General features: G+C 47.2%; 1 protein-coding gene across 1 annotated transcript in view; it reads right to left on the reverse strand.

The window, feature by feature from the left end:
* Nucleotides 1-20,220, reverse strand: part of LOC115108771 (collagen alpha-1(XXIV) chain) — a 296,583-nt gene that overhangs the window by 169,955 nt on the left and 106,408 nt on the right. The window contains exons 22-24 of the mRNA XM_065009201.1: nt 19,966-20,010; nt 19,728-19,781; nt 17,608-17,652 (exon numbers count right to left, since the gene is read on the reverse strand). Of these exons, the coding sequence (XP_064865273.1) occupies nt 17,608-17,652; nt 19,728-19,781; nt 19,966-20,010 (144 nt within the window). The remainder of the gene's footprint in view (nt 1-17,607; nt 17,653-19,727; nt 19,782-19,965; nt 20,011-20,220) is intronic.

Below are 20,220 nucleotides of genomic sequence, written 5' to 3' on the forward strand. Positions count from 1 at the left end.
TGTGTGTGTATACAGCGATATGCTTTCTCAGGTGTGTGTGTATACAGCAGTCTGCTTTCTCAGGTGTGTGTGTGTGTGTGCAGCGATATGCTTTCTCAGGTGTGTGTGTATCTGCAACGATCTGCTTTCTCAGGTGTGTGTGTGTCTGTCTGCAGCGATCTGCTTTCTCTGCAGCGATCTGCTTTCTCAGGTGTGTGTGTGTCTGCAGCGATCTGCTTTCTCAGGTGTGTGTGTGTGTCTGCAGCGATCTGCTTTCAGGTGTGTGTGTGTGTCTGCAGCGATCTGCTTTCTCAGGTGTGTGTGTGTGTATCTGCAGCCATATGCTTTCTCAGGTGTGTGTGTGTATACAGCGGTCTTCTTTCTCAGGTGTGTGTGTATACAGCAGTCTGCTTTCAGCTGTGTGTGCGTGTGTATACAGCGATATGCTTTCTCAGGTGTGTGTGTATACAGCGGTCTGCTTTCTCAGGTGTGTGTGTGTACAGCAGTCTGCTTTCAGGTGTGTGTGCGTATACAGCGATATGCTTTCTCAGGTGTGTGTGTATACAGCAGTCTGCTTTCTCAGGTGTGTGTGTGTGTCTGCAGCGATCTGCTTTCAGGTGTGTGTGTGTGTCTGCAGCGATCTGCTTTCTCAGGTGTGTGTGTGTGTCTGCAGCGATCTGCTTTCAGGTGTGTGTGTCTGCAGCGATCTGCTTTCTCAGGTGTGTGTGTGTCTGCAGCGATCTGTTTCTCAGGTGTGTGTGTGTCTGCAGCGATCTGCTTTCTCAGGTGTGTGTGTTCTTCTCTTTCTCAGGTGTGTGTGTGTGTGTCTGCAACGATCTGCTTTCTCAGGTGTGTGTGTATCTGCAACGATCTGCTTTCTCAGGTGTGTGTGTGTATACAGCGGTCTTCTTTCTCAGGTGTGTGTGTATACAGCAGTCTGCTTTCTCAGGTGTGTGTGTGTGTGTCTGCAGCGATCTGCTTTCTCAGGTGTGTGTGTGTCTGCAGCGATCTGCTTTCTCAGGTGTGTGTGTGTGTCTGCAGCGATCTGCTTTCTCAGGTGTGTGTGTGTCTGCAGCGATCTGCTTTCTCAGGTGTGTGTGTGTCTGCAACGATCTGCTTTCTCAGGTGTGTGTGTGTGTGTATCTGCAGCCATATGCTTTCTCAGGTGTGTGTGTGTATACAGCGGTCTTCTTTCTCAGGTGTGTGTGTATACAGCAGTCTGCTTTCTCAGGTGTGTGTGTGTGTGTGTGTATACAGCGATATGCTTTCTCAGGTGTGTATGTGTATACAGCGGTCTGCTTTCTCAGGTGTGTGTGTGTGTATACAACGTGTATGCTTTTTCTCAGGTGTGTGTGTGTATACAGCGATATGCTTTCAGGTGTGTGTGTGTATACAGCGGTCTGCTTTTCAGGTGTGTGTGTGTATATATACAGGTGCTTTCTCAGGTGTGTGTGTGTATACAGTGATATGCTTTCTCAGGTGTGTGTGTGTATACAGTGATATGCTTTCTCAGGTGTGTGTGTATACAGCAGTCTGCTTTCTCAGGTGTGTGTGTGTGTGTGTATACAGCGATATGCTTTCAGGTGTGTGTGTATACAGCAGTCTGCTTTCTCAGGTGTGTGTGTGTGTGTGTATACAGCGATATGCTTTCTCAGGTGTGTGTGTATCTGCAACGATCTGCTTCTCAGGTGTGTGTGTGTGTCTGCAGCGATCTGCTTTCAGGTGTGTGTGTGTGTCTGCAGTGATCTGCTTTCTCAGGTGTGTGTGTGTGTGCAGCGATCTGCTTTCTCAGGTGTGTGTGTGTCTGCAGCGATCTGCTTTCTCAGGTGTGTGTGTGTCTGCAGCGATCTGCTTTCTCAGGTGTGTGTGTGTGTGTGTCTGCAACGATCTGCTTTCTCAGGTGTGTGTGTATCTGCAACGATCTGCTTTCTCAGGTGTGTGTGTGTATACAGCGGTCTTCTTTCTCAGGTGTGTGTATACAGCAGTCCGTTTCTCAGGTGTGTGTGTGTGTCTGCAGCGTCTGCTTTCCTCAGGTGTGTGTGTGTGTCTGCAGCGATCTGCTTTCTCAGGTGTGTGTGTGTCTGCAGCGATCTGCTTTCTCAGGTGTGTGTGTGTCTGCAGCGATCTGCTTTCTCAGGTGTGTGTGTGTCTGCAGCGATCTGCTTTCTCAGGTGTGTGTGTGTGTCTGCAGCCATATGCTTTCAGGTGTGTGTGTGTATACAGGTCTTCTTCTCAGGTGTGTGTGTACAGCAGTCTGCTTTCTCAGGTGTGTGTGTGTGTGTGTGTATACAGCGATATGCTTTCTCAGGTGTGTATGTGTATACAGCGGTCTACATTCTGTGTGTGTGTATACAACGTATGCTTTTCAGGTGTGTGTGTGTATACAGCGATATGCTTCAGGTGTGTGTGTATACAGCGTCTGTTTTTCAGGTGTGTGTGTGTATATATACAGCAGCGGTGTGTGTGTGTGTATACAGTGATATGCTTTCTCAGGTGTGTGTGTGTATGCTTTCTCAGGTGATACAGCAGTCTGCTTTCTCAGGTGTGTGTGTGTGTATACAGCATCTTTCTCAGGTGTGTGTGTATACAGCAGTCTGCTCTGTGTGTGTGTGTGTATACAGGTATCTCAGGTGTGTGTGTATCTGCAACGATCCGCTTTCTCAGGTGTGTGTGTGTGTGTCTGCAGCGATCTGCTTTCTCAGGTGTGTGTGTGTCTGCAGCGATCTGCTTTCTCAGATGTGTGTGTGTGTCTGCAGCGATCTGCTTTCAGGTGTGTGTGTGTGTCTGCAGCGATCTGTTTCTCAGGTGTGTGTGTGTGTGTCTGCAGCGATCTGCTTTCTCAGGTGTGTCTGTGTGTATCTGCAGCCATATGCTTTCAGGTGTGTGTGTATACAGCGGTCTTCTTTCTCAGGTGTGTGTGTATACAGCAGTCTGCTTTCTCAGGTGTGTGTGTGTGTATACAGCGATATGCTTTCAGGTGTGTGTGTATACAGCGGTCTGCTTTCTCAGGTGTGTGTGTATACAGCAGTCTGCTTTCTCAGGTGTGTGTGCGTGTGTATACAGCGATATGCTTTCTCAGGTGTGTGTGTGTATACAGCGGTCTTCTTCTCAGGTGTGTGTGTATACAGCAGTCTGCTTTCTCAGGTGTGTGTGTGTGTGTCTGCAGCTGATCTGCTTCCTCAGGTGTGTGTGTGTGTCTGCAGCGATCTGCTTTCTCAGGTGTGTGTGTGTCTGCAGCGATCTGCTTTCTCAGGTGTGTGTGTGTGTCTGCAGCCATCTGCTTTCAGGTGTGTGTGTGTGTCTGCAGCCATATCTGCTTCTCTCAGGTGTGTGTGCAGTGTCTGCAGTGATCTGCTTTCTTTCAGGTGTGTGTGTGTGTCTGCAGCGATCTGCTTTCTCAGGTGTGTGTGTGTGTGTCTGCAACGATCTGCTTTCAGGTGTGTGTGTCTGCAGCGATCTGCTTTCTCAGGTGTGTGTGTGTGTACAGCAGCTTCTTTCTCAGGTGTGTGTGTCAGCAGTCTGCTTTCAGGTGTGTGTGTGTGTGTCTGCAGCGATCTGCTTTCTCAGGTGTGTGTGTGTCTGCAGCGATCTGCTTTCTCAGGTGTGTGTGTGTGTCTGCAGCGATCTGCTTTCTCAGGTGTGTGTGTGTCTGCAGCGATCTGCTTTCTCACATGTGTGTCTGCAACGATCTGTTTCTCCCAGGTGTGTGTGTGTGTATCTGCAGCCATATGCTTTCTCAGGTGTGTGTGTGTATACAGCGGTCTTCTCTCTCAGGTGTGTGTATGCAGCAGTCTGCTTTCTCAGGTGTGTGTGTGTGTGTGTGTATACAGCGATAGCTTTCTCAGGTGTGTGTGTATACAGCTCTTTTCAGGTGTGTGTGTGTGTGTATACAACGTATGCTTTCAGGTGTGTGTGTGTATACAGCCGATATGCTTTCAGGTGTGTGATACTGCTGCTTTTCAGGTGTGTGTGTGTGTATATATACAGTGATATGCTTTCAGGTGTGTGTGTGTGTATACAGTGATATGCTTTCAGGTGTGTGTGTGTATACAGTGATATGCAGGTGTGTGTATACAGCAGTCTGCTTTCTCAGGTGTGTGTGTGTGTGTGTATACAGCGATATGCTTTCTCAGGTGTGTGTGTATACAGCAGTCTGCTTTCTCAGGTGTGTGTGTGTGTGTGTATACAGCGATATGCTTTCAGGTGTGTGTGTATCTGCAACGATCTGCTTTCTCAGGTGTGTGTGTGTGTGTCTGCAGCGATCTGCTTTCAGGTGTGTGTGTGTGTCTGCAGCGATCTGCTTTCAGGTGTGTGTGTGTGTGTCTGCAGCGATCTGCTTTCTCAGGTGTGTGTGTGTGTCTGCAGCGATCTTTCTCAGGTGTGTGTGTGTGTGTCTGCAGCGATCTGCTTTCTCAGGTGTGTGTGTGTGTATCTGCAGCCATATGCTTTCTCAGGTGTGTGTGTGTATACAGCGGTCTCTTTCTCAGGTGTGTGTGTATACAGCAGTCTGCTTTCTCAGGTGTGTGTGTGTGTATACAGCGATATGCTTTCAGGTGTGTGTGTATACAGCGGTCTGCTTTCAGGTGTGTGTGTAGCAGTCTGTGGTGTGTGTGCGTGTGTATACAGCGATATGCTTTCTCAGGTGTGTGTGTGTGTCTTCTTTCTCAGGTGTGTGTGTATACAGCAGTCTGCTTTCTCAGGTGTGTGTGTGTCTGCAGCGATCTGCTTTCTCAGGTGTGTGTGTGTGTCTGCAGCGATCTGCTTTCTCAGGTGTGTGTGTGTCTGCAGCGATCTGCTTTCAGGTGTGTGTGTGTGTCTGCAGCGATCTGCTTCAGGTGTGTGTGTGTGTATCTGCACATATGCTTTCTCAGGTGTGTGTGTGTGGCCATACAGCGGTCTTCTTTCTCAGGTGTGTGTGTATACAGCAGTCTGCTTTCTCAGGTGTGTGTGCGTGTGTATACAGCGATATGCTTTCTCAGGTGTGTGTGTGTGTCTGCAGCGATCTGCTTTCTCAGGTGTGTGTGTGTGTGTGTCTGCAACGATCTGCTTTCTCAGGTGTGTGTGTATCTGCAACGATCTGCTTTCTCAGGTGTGTGTGTGTATACAGCGGTCTTCTTTCTCAGGTGTGTGTGTATACAGCAGTCTGCTTTCTCAGGTGTGTGTGTGTGTGTCTGCAGCGATCTGCTTTCTCAGGTGTGTGTGTGTGTCTGCAGCGATCTGCTTTCTCAGGTGTGTGTGTGTGTCTGCAGCGATCTGCTTTCTCAGGTGTGTGTGTGTCTGCAGCGATCTGCTTTCTCACGTGTGTGTGTCTGCAACGATCTTCTTTCTCAGGTGTGTGTGTGTGTATCTGCAGCAGTCTGCTTTCAGGTGTGTGTGTGTGTGTGTGTATACAGCGATATGCTTTCAGGTGTGTATGTGTATACAGCGGTCTGCTTTCTCAGGTGTGTGTGTGTGTATACAACGATATGCTTTCTCAGGTGTGTGTGTGTGCGATATGCAGCAGGTGTGTGTGTGTATACAGCCGTCTGCTTTCTCAGGTGTGTGTGTATATATACAGTACAGTGATATGCTTTCTCAGGTGTGTGTGTATACAGTGATATGCTTTCTCAGGTGTGTGTGTATACAGCAGTCTGCTTTCAGGTGTGTGTGTGTGTGTGTATACAGCGATATGCTTTCTCAGGTGTGTGTGTATACAGCAGTCTGCTTTCAGGTGTGTGTGTGTGTGTATACAGCGATATGCTTTCTCAGGTGTGTGTGTATCTGCAACGATCTGCTTTCTCAGGTGTGTGTGTGTGTGTCTGCAGCGATCTGCTTTCTCAGGTGTGTGTGTGTGTCTGCAGCGATCTGCTTTCTCAGGTGTGTGTGTGTGTCTGCAGCGATCTGCTTTCTCAGGTGTGTGTGTGTGTGTCTGCAGCGATCTGCTTTCTCAGGTGTGTGTGTGTGTCTGCAGCGATCTGCTTTCAGGTGTGTGTGTGTGCAGCCATATGTCTGTGTGTGTAGCGTGTGTGTGTATACAGCAGTCTGCTTTCTCAGGTGTGTGTGTGTATACAGCGATATGCTTTCTCAGGTGTGTGTGTGTATACATCTCAGGTGTGTGTGTATACAGCAGTCTGCTTTCTCAGGTGTGTGCGTGTCTATGCTTTCTCAGGTGTGTGTGTGTATACAGCGGTCTTCTTTCTCAGGTGTGTGTGTATACAGCAGTCTGCTTTCTCAGGTGTGTGTGTGTGTGTCTGCAGCGATCTGCTTTCTCAGGTGTGTGTGTGTGTGTCTGCAGCGATCTGCTTTCTCAGGTGTGTGTGTGTGTCTGCAGCGATCTGCTTTCTCAGGTGTGTGTGTGTGTGTCTGCAGCGATCTGCTTTCTCAGGTGTGTGTGTGTGTATCTGCAGCCATATGCTTTCTCAGGTGTGTGTGTGTATACAGCGGTCTTCTTTCTCAGGTGTATGCAGTCTTCTCAGGTGTGTGTGTGTGTATACAGCGGTCTGCTTTCTCAGGTGTGTGTGTGTATACAGCAGTCTGCTTTCTCAGGTGTGTGTATGCTTTCTCAGGTGTGTGTGTGTGTGTGTGTGTGTGTATACAGCGATATGCTTTCTCAGGTGTGTGTGTGTATACAGCGGTCTGCTTTTTCAGGTGCGTGTGTGTGTGTATATACAGCGATATGCTTTCTCAGGTGTGTGTGTGTGTGTATACAGTGATATGCTTTCTCAGGTGTGTGTGTGTGTGTGTGTATACAGTGATATGCTTTCTCAGTTGTGTGTGTGTATACAGCAGTCTGCTTTCTCAGGTGTGTGTGTGTGTATACAGCGATATGCTTTCTCAGGTGTGTGTGTATACAGCAGTCTGCTTTCTCAGGTGTGTGTGTGTGTGTGTGTGTGTGTGTATACAGCGATATGCTTTCTCAGGTGTGTGTGTGTATACAGCGATCTGCTTCCTCAGGTGTGTGTGTGTGTCTGCAGCGATCTGCTTTCTCAGGTGTGTGTGTGTGTCTGCAGTGATCTTCTTTCTCAGGTGTGTGTGTGTGTCTGCAGTGATCTGCTTTCTCAGGTGTGTGTGTGTCTGCAGTGATCTGCTTTCTCAGGTGTGTGTGTGTCTGCAGTGATCTGCTTTCTCAGGTGTGTGTGTGTGTGTCTGCAGCGATCTGCTTTCTCAGGTGTGTGTGTATCTGCAACGATCTGCTTTCTCAGGTGTGTGTGTATACAGCGTCTGCTTTCTCAGGTGTGTGTGTCTGCTTCAGGTGTGTGTGTCTGCAGCTGATCTGCTTTCTCAGTGTGTGTGTCTGCAGCGATCTGCTTTCTCAGGTGTGTGTGTGTGTTTCTCAGGTGTGTGTGTGTCTGCAGCGATCTGCTTTCTCAGGTGTGTGTGTCTGCAGCGATCTGCTTTCTCAGGTGTGTGTGTGTATACAGCATCAGTCTGCTTTCTCAGATGTGTGTGTGTATACAGCAGTCTGCTTTCTCAGGTGTGTGTGTGTGTGTGTGCAGCGATATGCTTTCTCAGGTGTGTGTGTGTATACAGCGGTCTGCTTTCTGGTGTGTGTGTGTGTGTATACAGCGATATGCTTTCTCAGGTGTGTGTGTGTATACAGCGATATGTTTCTCAGGTGTGTGTGTATACAGCGGTCTGCTTTCAGGTGTGTGTGTGTGTATATATACAGCGATATGCTTTCTCAGGTGTGTGTGTGTGTATACAGTGATATGCTTTCTCAGGTGTGTGTGTGTGTGTGTATACAGTGATATGCTTTCTCAGGTGTGTGTGTATACAGCAGTCTGCTTTCTCAGGTGTGTGTGTGTGTGTGTATACAGCGATAGGTGTGTGTGTATACAGCAGTCTGCTTTCTCAGGTGTGTGTGTGTGTGTGTATACAGCGTATGCTTTCTCAGGTGTGTGTGTATCTGCAACGATCTGCTTTCTCAGGTGTGTGTGTGTGTGTCTGCAGCGATCTGCTTTCTCAGGTGTGTGTGTGTGTCTGCAGCGATCTGCTTTCTCAGGTGTGTGTGTGTGTCTGCAGCGATCTGCTTTCTCAGGTGTGTGTGTGTGTCTGCAGCGATCTGCTTTCTCAGGTGTGTGTGTGTGTGTCTGCAGCGATCTGCTTTCTCAGGTGTGTGTGTGTGTATCTGCAGCCATATGCTTTCTCAGGTGTGTGTGTGTATACAGCGGTCTTCTTTCTCAGGTGTGTGTGTATACAGCAGTCTGCTTTCTCAGGTGTGTGTGCGTGTGTATACAGCGATATGCTTTCTCAGGTGTGTGTGTGTATACAGCGGTCTGCTTTCTCAGGTGTGTGTGTATACAGCAGTCTGCTTTCTCAGGTGTGTGTGCGTGTGTATACAGCGATATGCTTTCTCAGGTGTGTGTGTGTATACAGCGGTCTTCTTTCTCAGGTGTGTGTGTATACAGCAGTCTGCTTTCTCAGGTGTGTGTGTGTGTGTCTGCAGCGATCTGCTTTCTCAGGTGTGTGTGTGTGTGTGTGTCTGCAGCGATCTGCTTTCTCAGGTGTGTGTGTGTGTCTGCAGCGATCTGCTTTCTCAGGTGTGTGTGTGTGTGTCTGCAGCGATCTGCTTTCTCAGGTGTGTGTGTGTGTATCTGCAGCCATATGCTTTCTCAGGTGTGTGTGTGTATACAGCGGTCTTCTTTCTCAGGTGTGTGTGTATACAGCAGTCTGCTTTCTCAGGTGTGTGTGCGTGTGTATACAGCGATATGCTTTCTCAGGTGTGTGTGTGTATACAGCGGTCTGCTTTCTCAGGTGTGTGTGTATACAACGATATGCTTTCTCAGGTGTGTGTGTGTGTGTGTGTATACAGCGATATGCTTTCTCAGGTGTGTGTGTGTATACAGCGGTCTGCTTTTTCAGGTGTGTGTGTGTGTATATATACAGCGATATGCTTTCTCAGGTGTGTGTGTGTGTGTATACAGTGATATGCTTTCTCAGGTGTGTGTGTGTGTGTGTGTGTATACAGTGATATGCTTTCTCAGTTGTGTGTGTGTATACAGCAGTCTGCTTTCTCAGGTGTGTGTGTGTGTGTGTATACAGCGATATGCTTTCTCAGGTGTGTGTGTATACAGCAGTCTGTGTGTTCTGTGTGTGTAGGTGTGTGTGTGTGTGTGGTGTGTGTACTGCAGATCTGCTTTCTCAGGTGTGTGTGTATGTGTCAGCATCTGCTTTCTCAGGTGTGTGTGTGTGTCTGCAGCGATCTGCTTTCTCAGGTGTGTGTGTGTCTGCAGTGATCTGCAGGTGATCTGCTTTCTCAGGTGTGTGTGTGTCTGCAGTGATCTGCTTTCTCAGGTGTGTGTGTGTGTCTGCAGCGATCTGCTTTCTCAGGTGTGTGTGTGTCTGCAGTGATCTGCTTTCTCAGGTGTGTGTGTGTGTGTCTGCAGCGATCTGCTTTCTCAGGTGTGTGTGTGTCTGCAGCGATCTGCTTTCTCAGGTGTGTGTGTGTGTGTATGCAGCGATATGCTTTCTCAGGTGTGTGTGTGTACAGCGATCTGCTTTCTCAGGTGTGTGTGTGTGTATACAGCGGTCTTCTTTCTCAGGTGTGTGTGTATACAGCAGTCTGCTTTCTCAGGTGTGTGTGTGTGTGTCTGCAGCGATCTGCTTTCTCAGGTGTGTGTGTGTGTCTGCAGCGATCTGCTTTCTCAGATGTGTGTGTGTGTCTACAGCGATCTGCTTTCTCAGGTGTGTGTGTGTGTATACAGCGATCTGCAGCGATACAGCTTTCTTTCAGGTGTGTGTGTGTGTGCATACAGCGATCTGCTTTCTCAGGTGTGTGTGTGTGTGTATCTGCAGCCATATGCTTTCTCAGGTGTGTGTGTGTATACAGCGGTCTTCTTTCTCAGGTGTGTGTGTATACAGCAGTCTGCTTTCTCAGGTGTGTGTGTGTGTGTGTGTATACAGCGATATGCTTTCTCAGGTGTGTGTGTGTGTATACAGCGGTGTGGTCTGCTTTCAGGTGTGTGTGTGTGTGTATACAACGATATGCTTTCTCAGGTGTGTGTGTGTATACAGCGATATGCTTTCTCAGGTGTGTGTGTGTATACAGCGGTCTGCTTTTTCAGGTGTGTGTGTGTGTATATATACAGCGATATGCTTTCTCAGGTGTGTGTGTGTGTATACAGTGATATGCTTTCTCAGGTGTGTGTGTGTGTGTGTGTATACAGTGATATGCTTTCTCAGGTGTGTGTGTATACAGCAGTCTGCTTTCTCAGGTGTGTGTGTGTGTGTGTATACAGCGATATGCTTTCTCAGGTGTGTGTGTATACAGCAGTCTGCTTTCTCAGGTGTGTGTGTGTGTGTGTGTATACAGCGATATGCTTTCTCAGGTGTGTGTGTATCTGCAACGATCTGCTTTCTCAGGTGTGTGTGTGTGTGTCTGCAGCGATCTGCTTTCTCAGGTGTGTGTGTGTGTCTGCAGCGATCTGCTTTCTCAGGTGTGTGTGTGTGTCTGCAGCGATCTGCTTTCTCAGGTGTGTGTGTGTGTCTGCAGCGATCTGCTTTCTCAGGTGTGTGTGTGTGTGTCTGCAGCGATCTGCTTTCTCAGGTGTGTGTGTGTGTATCTGCAGCCATGTTTCTCAGGTGTGTGTGTGTATACAGCGGTCTTCTTTCTCAGGTGTGTGTGTATACAGCAGTCTGCTTTCTCAGGTGTGTGTGCGTGTGTATACAGCGATATGCTTTCTCAGGTGTGTGTGTGTATACAGCGGTCTGCTTTCTCAGGTGTGTGTGTATACAGCAGTCTGCTTTCTCAGGTGTGTGTGCGTGTGTATACAGCGATATGCTTTCTCAGGTGTGTGTGTGTATACAGCGGTCTTCTTTCTCAGGTGTGTGTGTATACAGCAGTCTGCTTTCTCAGGTGTGTGTGTGTGTGTCTGCAGCGATCTGCTTTCTCAGGTGTGTGTGTGTGTGTCTGCAGCGATCTGCTTTCTCAGGTGTGTGTGTGTGTGTCTGCAGCGATCTGCTTTCTCAGGTGTGTGTGTGTGTATCTGCAGCCATATGCTTTCTCAGGTGTGTGTGTGTATACAGCGGTCTTCTTTCTCAGGTGTGTGTGTATACAGCAGTCTGCTTTCTCAGGTGTGTGTGCGTGTGTATACAGCGATATGCTTTCTCAGGTGTGTGTGTGTATACAGCGGTCTGCTTTCTCAGGTGTGTGTGTATACAACGATATGCTTTCTCAGGTGTGTGTGTGTGTGTGTGTATACAGCGATATGCTTTCTCAGGTGTGTGTGTGTATACAGCGGTCTGCTTTTTCAGGTGCGTGTGTGTGTGTATATACAGCGATATGCTTTCTCAGGTGTGTGTGTGTGTATACAGTGATATGCTTTCTCAGGTGTGTGTGTGTGTGTGTGTATACAGTGATATGCTTTCTCAGTTGTGTGTGTGTATACAGCAGTCTGCTTTCTCAGGTGTGTGTGTGTGTGTATACAGCGATATGCTTTCTCAGGTGTGTGTGTATACAGCAGTCTGCTTTCTCAGGTGTGTGTGTGTGTGTGTGTGTATACAGCGATATGCTTTCTCAGGTGTGTGTGTGTATACAGCGATCTGCTTCCTCAGGTGTGTGTGTGTGTCTGCAGCGATCTGCTTTCTCAGGTGTGTGTGTGTGTCTGCAGTGATCTGCTTTCTCAGGTGTGTGTGTGTGTCTGCAGTGATCTGCTTTCTCAGGTGTGTGTGTGTGTCTGCAGTGATCTGCTTTCTCAGGTGTGTGTGTGTCTGCAGTGATCTGCTTTCTCAGGTGTGTGTGTGTGTGTCTGCAGCGATCTGCTTTCTGAGGTGTGTGTGTGTCTGCAACAATCTGCTTTCTCAGGTGTGTGTGTGTGTGTCTGCAGCGATCTGCTTTCTCAGGTGTGTGTGTGTGTCTGCAGCGATCTGCTTTCTCAGGTGTGTGTGTGTGTGTCTGCAGCGATCTGCTTTCTCAGGTGTGTGTGTGTGTGTATCTGCAGCCATATGCTTTCTCAGGTGTGTGTGTGTATACAGCGATATGCTTTCTCAGGTGTGTGTGTGTATACAGCGGTCTGCTTTTTCAGGTGTGTGTGTGTATATATACAGCGATATGCTTTCTCAGGTGTGTGTGTGTGTATACAGTGATATGCTTTCTCAGGTGTGTGTGTGTGTGTGTATACAGTGATATGCTTTTCAGGTGTGTGTGTATACAGCAGTCTGCTTTCTCAGGTGTGTGTGTGTGTGTGTATACAGCGATATGCTTTCTCAGGTGTGTGTGTATACAGCAGTCTGCTTTCTCAGGTGTGTGTGTGTGTGTGTATACAGCGATATGCTTTCTCAGGTGTGTGTGTATCTGCAACGATCTGCTTTCTCAGGTGTGTGTGTGTGTGTCTGCAGCGATCTGCTTTCTCAGGTGTGTGTGTGTGTCTGCAGCGATCTGCTTTCTCAGGTGTGTGTGTGTGTGTCTGCAGCGATCTGCTTTCTCAGGTGTGTGTGTGTGTATCTGCAGCCATATGCTTTCTCAGGTGTGTGTGTGTATACAGCGGTCTTCTTTCTCAGGTGTGTGTGTATACAGCAGTCTGCTTTCTCAGGTGTGTGTGCGTGTGTATACAGCGATATGCTTTCTCAGGTGTGTGTGTGTGTATACAGCGGTCTGCTTTCTCAGGTGTGTGTGTGTGTGTATACAACGATATGCTTTCTCAGGTGTGTGTGTGTGTATACAGCGATATGCTTTCTCAGGTGTGTGTGTGTATACAGCGGTCTGCTTTTTCAGGTGCGTGTGTGTGTGTATATACAGCGATATGCTTTCTCAGGTGTGTGTGTGTGTATACAGTGATATGCTTTCTCAGGTGTGTGTGTGTGTGTGTGTGTATACAGTGATATGCTTTCTCAGGTGTGTGTGTGTATACAGCAGTCTGCTTTCTCAGGTGTGTGTGTGTGTGTATACAGCGATATGCTTTCTCAGGTGTGTGTGTATACAGCAGTCTGCTTTCTCAGGTGTGTGTGTGTGTGTGTATACAGCGATATGCTTTCTCAGGTGTGTGTGTGTATACAGCGATCTGCTTCCTCAGGTGTGTGTGTGTGTCTGCAGCGATCTGCTTTCTCAGGTGTGTGTGTGTGTCGGCAGTGATCTGCTTTCTCAGGTGTGTGTGTGTGTCTGCAGTGATCTGCTTTCTCAGGTGTGTGTGTGTGTCTGCAGTGATCTGCTTTCTCAGGTGTGTGTGTGTCTGCAGTGATCTGCTTTCTCAGGTGTGTGTGTGTGTGTCTGCAGCGATCTGCTTTCTCAGGTGTGTGTGTGTCTGCAGTGATCTGCTTTCTCAGCTGTGTGTGTGTCTGTAGCAATCTGCTTTCTCAGGTGTGTGTGTGTGTGTATACAGCAGTCTGCTTTCTCAGGTGTGTGTGTGTGTAGACAGCGATATGCTTTCTCAGGTGTGTGTGTGTATACAGTGATATGCTTTCTCAGGTGTGTGTGTGTATACAGCGATATGCTTTCTCAGGTGTGTGTGTGTATACAGTGATATGCTTTCTCAGGTGTGTGTGTGTATACAGCAGTCTGCTTTCTCAGGTGTGTGTGTGTATACAGTGATATGCTTTCTCAGGTGTGTGTGTGTATAGTGATATGCTTTCTCAGGTGTGTGTGTGTATACAGCAGTCTGCTTTCTCAGGTGCGTGTGTGTGTATACAGCGTTATGCTTTCTCATGTGTGTGTGTGTATACAGCGATATGCTTTCTCAGGTGTGTGTGTGTATACAGCGATATGCTTTCTCAGGTGTGTGTGTATCTGCAGTGATATGCTTTCTCAGGTGTGTGTGTGTATACAGTGATATGCTTTCTCAGGTGTGTGTGTATCTGCAGTGATATGCTTTCTCAGGTGTGTGTGTATCTGCAGTGATATGCTTTCTCAGGTGTGTGTGTATCTGCAGTGATATGCTTTCTCAGGTGTGTGTGTGTATACAGCGATATGCTTTCTCAGGTGTGTGTGTATCTGCAGTGATATGCTTTCTCAGGTGTGTGTGTGTATACAGCGATATGCTTTCTCAGGTGTGTGTGTATCTGCAGTGATATGCTTTCTCAGGTGTGTGTGTGTGTATACAGCAGTCTGCTTTCTCAGCCCTGGGTCAGACTGAGTGGAGGTTACAAGAAGAGCAGAACAGTCAGGAAGTAAGACTGATATCACCATAGTAAGTACTGTAGAAGATAATTAAGACATTCTCTCTGTTGTCATGTGCTACTAGTCTCTCGCTCTTCCTCTCTCCATCTCTCTCTTCGGGCCAGGTGAACCTGAGTATCGTGTGTTTCAGAGCAAACCGCAGACCTGTTAATGCCCTCAGCAGCGATTCAATTTAGAGGCATTTCATTTTTTTGAAATTGTGGGTCACCCTATAATGGAACACTTGACGGGCCAATCTAATTTGGCCCCAAAAAATACAACTGATCATATTATAAAAACTCCCAGTAAATGATTGGCTCAAATGCTTTACTGGCAACATTGCATTAAGTGCATTAAGTTCTCTCTAGGTGACACAACAAAGCCTTCGTGAACACATTGAACACGTTCAGCCAGGAACCTCCTGACCAGGGCTAACCTGCAGTTAGCCAGCCCATCGGCAGTCTCTCTCAGACTCTCCAGATTAGATTGATTTGGAAAGTGATGTAATGACGTTCATTAGAGGCTCCATGTGTTTCCAAGCTGAGGTCTTCTTTTTTTTTTACATGGCATTGGCTTCAAAGGGGTCCTAGCTAGATACAGTCTGTGGTAAATGGTTAATCCCTTTCATGTGTGCTCTCCTACGCAACGCATAGGTTGTGTCCCAAATGGCACCACATTCCCTATATAGTGCCCATAGGGCTCTGGTCAAAATTAGTGTACTATGTAGTAAATAGGGAGCCATTTGGAAGTCGTATTCAGTGGCTGTGAAAGCCATCCGCACACAATGGAAATACTAGCATTAAGGGACCTGACGAACACAGAGAGGCATAAGGCATTGAGATGTGACATGCATGAGAGGGTTGTGTGTGGATTTCTTGCATGGGAAAACATGTTGCTGCTTTTGTTTTGGGTGTCAAAAGACTATATGGACCAAAAAACAACAAAGACAGACTTTTGAAACATTGCAATTTTGCAGTTAATTAGACCAATCCAAAGTAGTAGTAGTATTCCACAGATGTTTTAGAAAACTAGTCGGGCCACTGATGTTGTTCCAGTACTAGTAGAGCCATGACTTGTTATTGATGAATGAACATAGATGATCATTCTCATCTGGATCGTCAGTGTTTCTTTTCTTGACTATTTCTACTGTAGAGATGTGCGGTATGTACAGTGGGGAGAACAAGTATTTGATACACTGCCGATTTTGCAGGTTTTCCTACTTACAAAGCATGTAGAGGTCTGTAATTTTTTATCATAGGTACACTTCAACTGTGAGAGACGGAATTTAAAACAAAAATCCAGAAAATCACATTGTATGATTTTTAAGTAATCAATTAGCATTTTATTGCATAACATAAGTATCTGATACATCAGAAAAGCAGAACTTAATATTTGGTACAGAAACCTCTGTTTGCAATTACAGAGATCATACGTTTCCTGTAGTTCTTGACCAGGTTTGCACACACTGCAGCAGAGATTTTGGCCCACTCCTCCATACAGACCTTCTCCAGATCCTTCAGGTTTCGGGGCTGTCGCTGGGCAATACAGACTTTCAGCTTCCTCCAAAGATGTTCTATTGGGTTCAGGTCTGGAGACTGGCTAGGCCACTCCAGGACCTTGAGATGCTTCTTACGGAGCCACTCCTTAGTTGCCCTGGCTGTGTGTTTCGGGTCGTTGTCATGCTGGAAGACCCATCTTCAATGCTCTTACTGAGGGAAGGAGGTTGTTTGCCAAGATCTTGCGATACATGGCCCCATCCATCCTCCCCTCAATACGGTGCAGTCATCCTGTCCCCTTTGCAGAAAAGCATCCCCAAAGAATGATGTTTCCACCTCCATGCTTCACGGTTGGGATGGTGTTCTTGGGGTTGTACTCATCCTACTTCTTCCTCCAAACACGGCAAGTGGAGTTTAGACCAAAAAGCTCTATTTTTGTCTCATCAGACCACATGACCTTCTCCCATTCCTCCTCTGGATTTTTGTTTGCCAATGACCATCCAGATGGTCATTGGCAAACTTCAGACAGGCCTGGACATGCGCTGGCTTGAGCAGGGGGACCTTGCGTGTGCTGTAGGATTTTAATCCATGACGGCGTAGTGTGTTACTAATGGTTTTCTTTGAGACTGTGGTCCCAGCTCTCTTCAGGTCATTGAGCAGGTCCTGCCGTGTAGTTCTGGGCTGATCCCTCACCTTCCTCATGATCATTGATGCCCCACAAGGTGAGATCTTGCATGGAGCCCCAGACCGAGGGTGATTGACCGTCATCTTGAACTTCTTCCATTTTCTAATAATTGCGCCAACAGTTGTTGCCTTCTCACCAAGCTGCTTGCCTATTGTCCTGTAGCCCATCCCAGCCTTGTGCAGGCAATTTTACCCCTGATGTCCTTACACAGCTCTCTGGTCTTGGCCATTGTGGAGAGGTTGGAGTTTGTTTGATTGAGTGTGTGGACAGGTGTCTTTTATACAGGTAACGAGTTCAAACAGGTGCAGTTAATACAGATAAATAGTGGAGAACAGGAGGGCTTCTTAAAGAAAAACTAACAGGTCTGTGAGAGACGGAATTCTTACTGGTTGGTAGGTGATCAAATACTTATGTTATGCAATAAAATGCAAATTAATTACTTAAAAATCATACAATGTGATTTTCTGGATTTTTGTTTTAGATTCCGTCTCTCACAGTTGAAGTGTACCTATGATAAACATTACAGACCTCTACATGCTTTGTAAGTAGGAAAATCGGCAAAATCGGCAGTGTATCAAATACTTGTGTGTTTCTAAGGGCAACAACAAGAGTCCAGTTATGCAGTTAGTTTCCTTCGAGAGGCGTTTTTTAAAATTTACACACAAAAAAAAAAATTGTCCCTGGCACAAACAAACGAACGCAAACTCAAAATGAGGTAACTTCCAGAGAACGTCATTCACTGGAGATCCTTATGCTGCCAATTTCTGTATAAAACACACGTTTATTGCTAGAGAAATACCTTCCTACCCCTCCTCCACCTCCCTACCCGTCCTCCTCCACCACCCTACCCGTCCTCCACCTCTCTACCCCTCCTCCTCCTCCTCCTCCACCTCCCTATACCATTCTCCTCCTCCACAACCCTACCCCTCCTCCTCTACCTACCTACCCCTCCTCCACCTTCCTACCCCTCCTCCACCTACCTACCCCTCCTCCACACCCCTCCTCCACCTCCCTATCCCTCCTCCTCCACCTTCCTACCCCTCCTCCACCTTCCTACCCCTCATCCACCTCCCTACCCCTCTTTGCCTCCATCACCTCCTCCTCTATCCTTTTCGTCCTCCCTCCCCATACTAAACCACACAAAGACCCTTACATCTCCATCACTGCACTCAGACTAATGAAAACCAACCACTCTGCATCTTTAGGTCTGAGAAAAGCACTATAAACATTCTATGTATGAGTACTCTGCTTTGAGACTCAGGAAGTAGAGACTTAATGACTTATCCCAGTCAGTCGCTGTACTGCACATGAACAAACTAAGAAGTGGTTAATCACTGACGTTGATTTCATGCATAGTCAGCTAAAAACACCAGACTCACTTGCGGTCCATTTTTTCCAATGCCGCCAAGGTCCCCCGTCTCCCCCTGAAAAGCAGAACATCAAAACAAAACATGAGTACATTTTCTTCCTGTGTGTTAAGATGTTAAGATCCAGCCGATGGTCGCTCAGTCACATGATCAACAGCTTGAACACACAGGGTTTTAAATAAACAAATGATTAAAAAGCACACATGGAAATGCTCTTGGTTTCTTCTGTTTCTGTTTATTTCCCACCTGCGGGTTTCCATTATACTCTATAACAGTCCAGGGAGAATTCCTTCTCTTTGTTAATAAGGCTCAATACATTTATGACACAACCACCTCCCCTTGAACTAACACAAGTACCCAACTCATTCACAAACACCGGGACTCTGACTTGCGTGGCATTCAGAGGAAAACACTCAAGTGTAATCCATACTAATGAACATCTGCCACATTGTGCAGCAGTAATAGTGAAGGCACAAGGCCTTGCACTGGGTTCACACCAGTTAACTCTAATGAAGTAACCTGAAGAACACGTCTGGAATTCTGCTCTTTGTTTTAAAGAGAAAAACCTAAACAAACAAAAACTAAACTAAGACCTCAAAAGTGGTAAGCAGGCCATGTCGATTAGATAGTACACTACATGGCCAAAAGAATGTGGACACCTGCTCATTGGGCATTAATGGGCATTAATATGGAGTTGGTCCGCCCTTCGCTGCCATTACAGCCTCCACTCTTCTGGGAAGGAGTTCCACTAGATGTTGGAACTGCTGAGGGGACTTGCATCTATTCAGCCACAAGAGCATTAGTGAGGCCGGCCATTGATGTTGGCCGATTAGGCCTGGCTCGGAGTCGGCATTCCAATACATTCCAAAGGTGTTTGACGGTGTTAAGGTCAGGGCTCTGTGCAGGCCAGTCAAGTTCTTTCACACTGATCTCGACAAACCATTTCTGTATGGACCTCGCTTTGTGCACAGGGGCATTGTCATGCTGAAAGAGGAAAGGGCCTTCCCAAACTGTTGCAACAAAGTGTGAAGCACAGAATCATCTAGAATGTCATTATATTGATTTTGCATCATTGGAACTAAGGGGCCTAGCCCAAACCATGAAAAACAGCCCCATACCATTATTCCATCTCCACCAAACTTTACATCGACACCATGAATTCGTGCAGGTAGCGTTCTCCTGGCATCCACCAAACCCAGATTTGTCCGTCGGACTGCCAGATGGGGAAGCGTGATTCATCACTCCAGAGAACACGTTTCCACTGCTCTAGAGTCCAATGGCGGCTAGCTTAACACCACTGTTACACCACTGTAGCGAACGCTTGGCATTGCACATGGTGATCTTAGGCGCGCGGAGAACAGTGGGTTAACTGCCTTGCTGAGGAACAGAACAACAGATAAGGCAGCCTTACCTTTCCCCTGTGTACGGCTGCTCGGCCATGGAAACCCATTTCATCAATCTCCCAACGAACAGTTCTTATGCTGACATTGCTTCCAGAGGCAGTTTGGAACACGGTAGTGAGTGTTGTAACCGAGGACAGGCGATTTCTACGCGACAAGCGAATCAGCACTCGCCGGTCCCGTTCGGTGAGCTTGTGTGGCTTACCACTTCGCGGCGGAGCTGTTGTTGCTCCTAGACGTTTCCACTTCACAATAACATCACTTACAGTTGACCGGCGCAGCTCAGGCAGGTCATCAATTTGACAAACTGACTTGTTGGAAAGGTGGCATCCTATGACGGTGCCACGTCGAAAGTCACTGAGCACTTCAGTAAGCCCATTCTACTGCCAATGTTTGTCAATGGAGATTGCATGGCTGTGCACTTGATTTTATACACCTGTTAGAAACAGGTGTGGTTGAAATAGCCAAACCCACTAATTTGAAGGGGTGTCCACATACTTTGTATGTTTAATGTAAGTTTTCATTCCTACTGCCCTGGTTATATTGCTCACTGTTCTGGAATGATTCTGGACAGTTAGCTTATGATTAGACACAACACCAAGGGAAAGAGATGGTTACACACACACTTGACCATATCTGCAAATGGACCTGATCGACTGACACTGTGTTAGTTGTTTTTCTAAACAGTCCAATACAGCATGCGTACAGTATGCAAGTATGATAGTAACTTACCTTCAGTCCCTCAGGTCCAGGTTCCCCTATGTAGCCTTTCCTTCCAACTCTCCCCTGTAGAGAAACACACGCACACACACACACACACACACACACACACACACACACACACACACACACACACACACACACACACACACACACACACACACACACACATTACAGGATGCATCAGCTTTTCATGTTTTATCACATCTCATCTGTGTTACTTCATGATGAAACACCTGGAGACACTTACAGTGGTGCCAGGGCCGCCAGGTGGGCCAAGGTGTCCCTCATCACCCTGAAAATACACAGTAAAACAGGTCAACACAGTGCAATGCATCATATACAGCTGGATTTGGGGACCAGGTAATATCACTGGGCACTGGCAAGTAACACTATCTGAGCAACATCCCATCTCACCCCTTATGCACAGATATAATAATGTGAAAGCCACCGAGGGCCTGTGTGTGTGTGTGTGTGTGTGTGTGTGTGTGTGTGTGTGTGTGTG

The sequence above is a fragment of the Oncorhynchus nerka genome, linkage group LG24 (genome assembly GCF_034236695.1).
Source record: "Oncorhynchus nerka isolate Pitt River linkage group LG24, Oner_Uvic_2.0, whole genome shotgun sequence".
NCBI classification, from domain to species: domain Eukaryota; kingdom Metazoa; phylum Chordata; class Actinopteri; order Salmoniformes; family Salmonidae; genus Oncorhynchus; species Oncorhynchus nerka.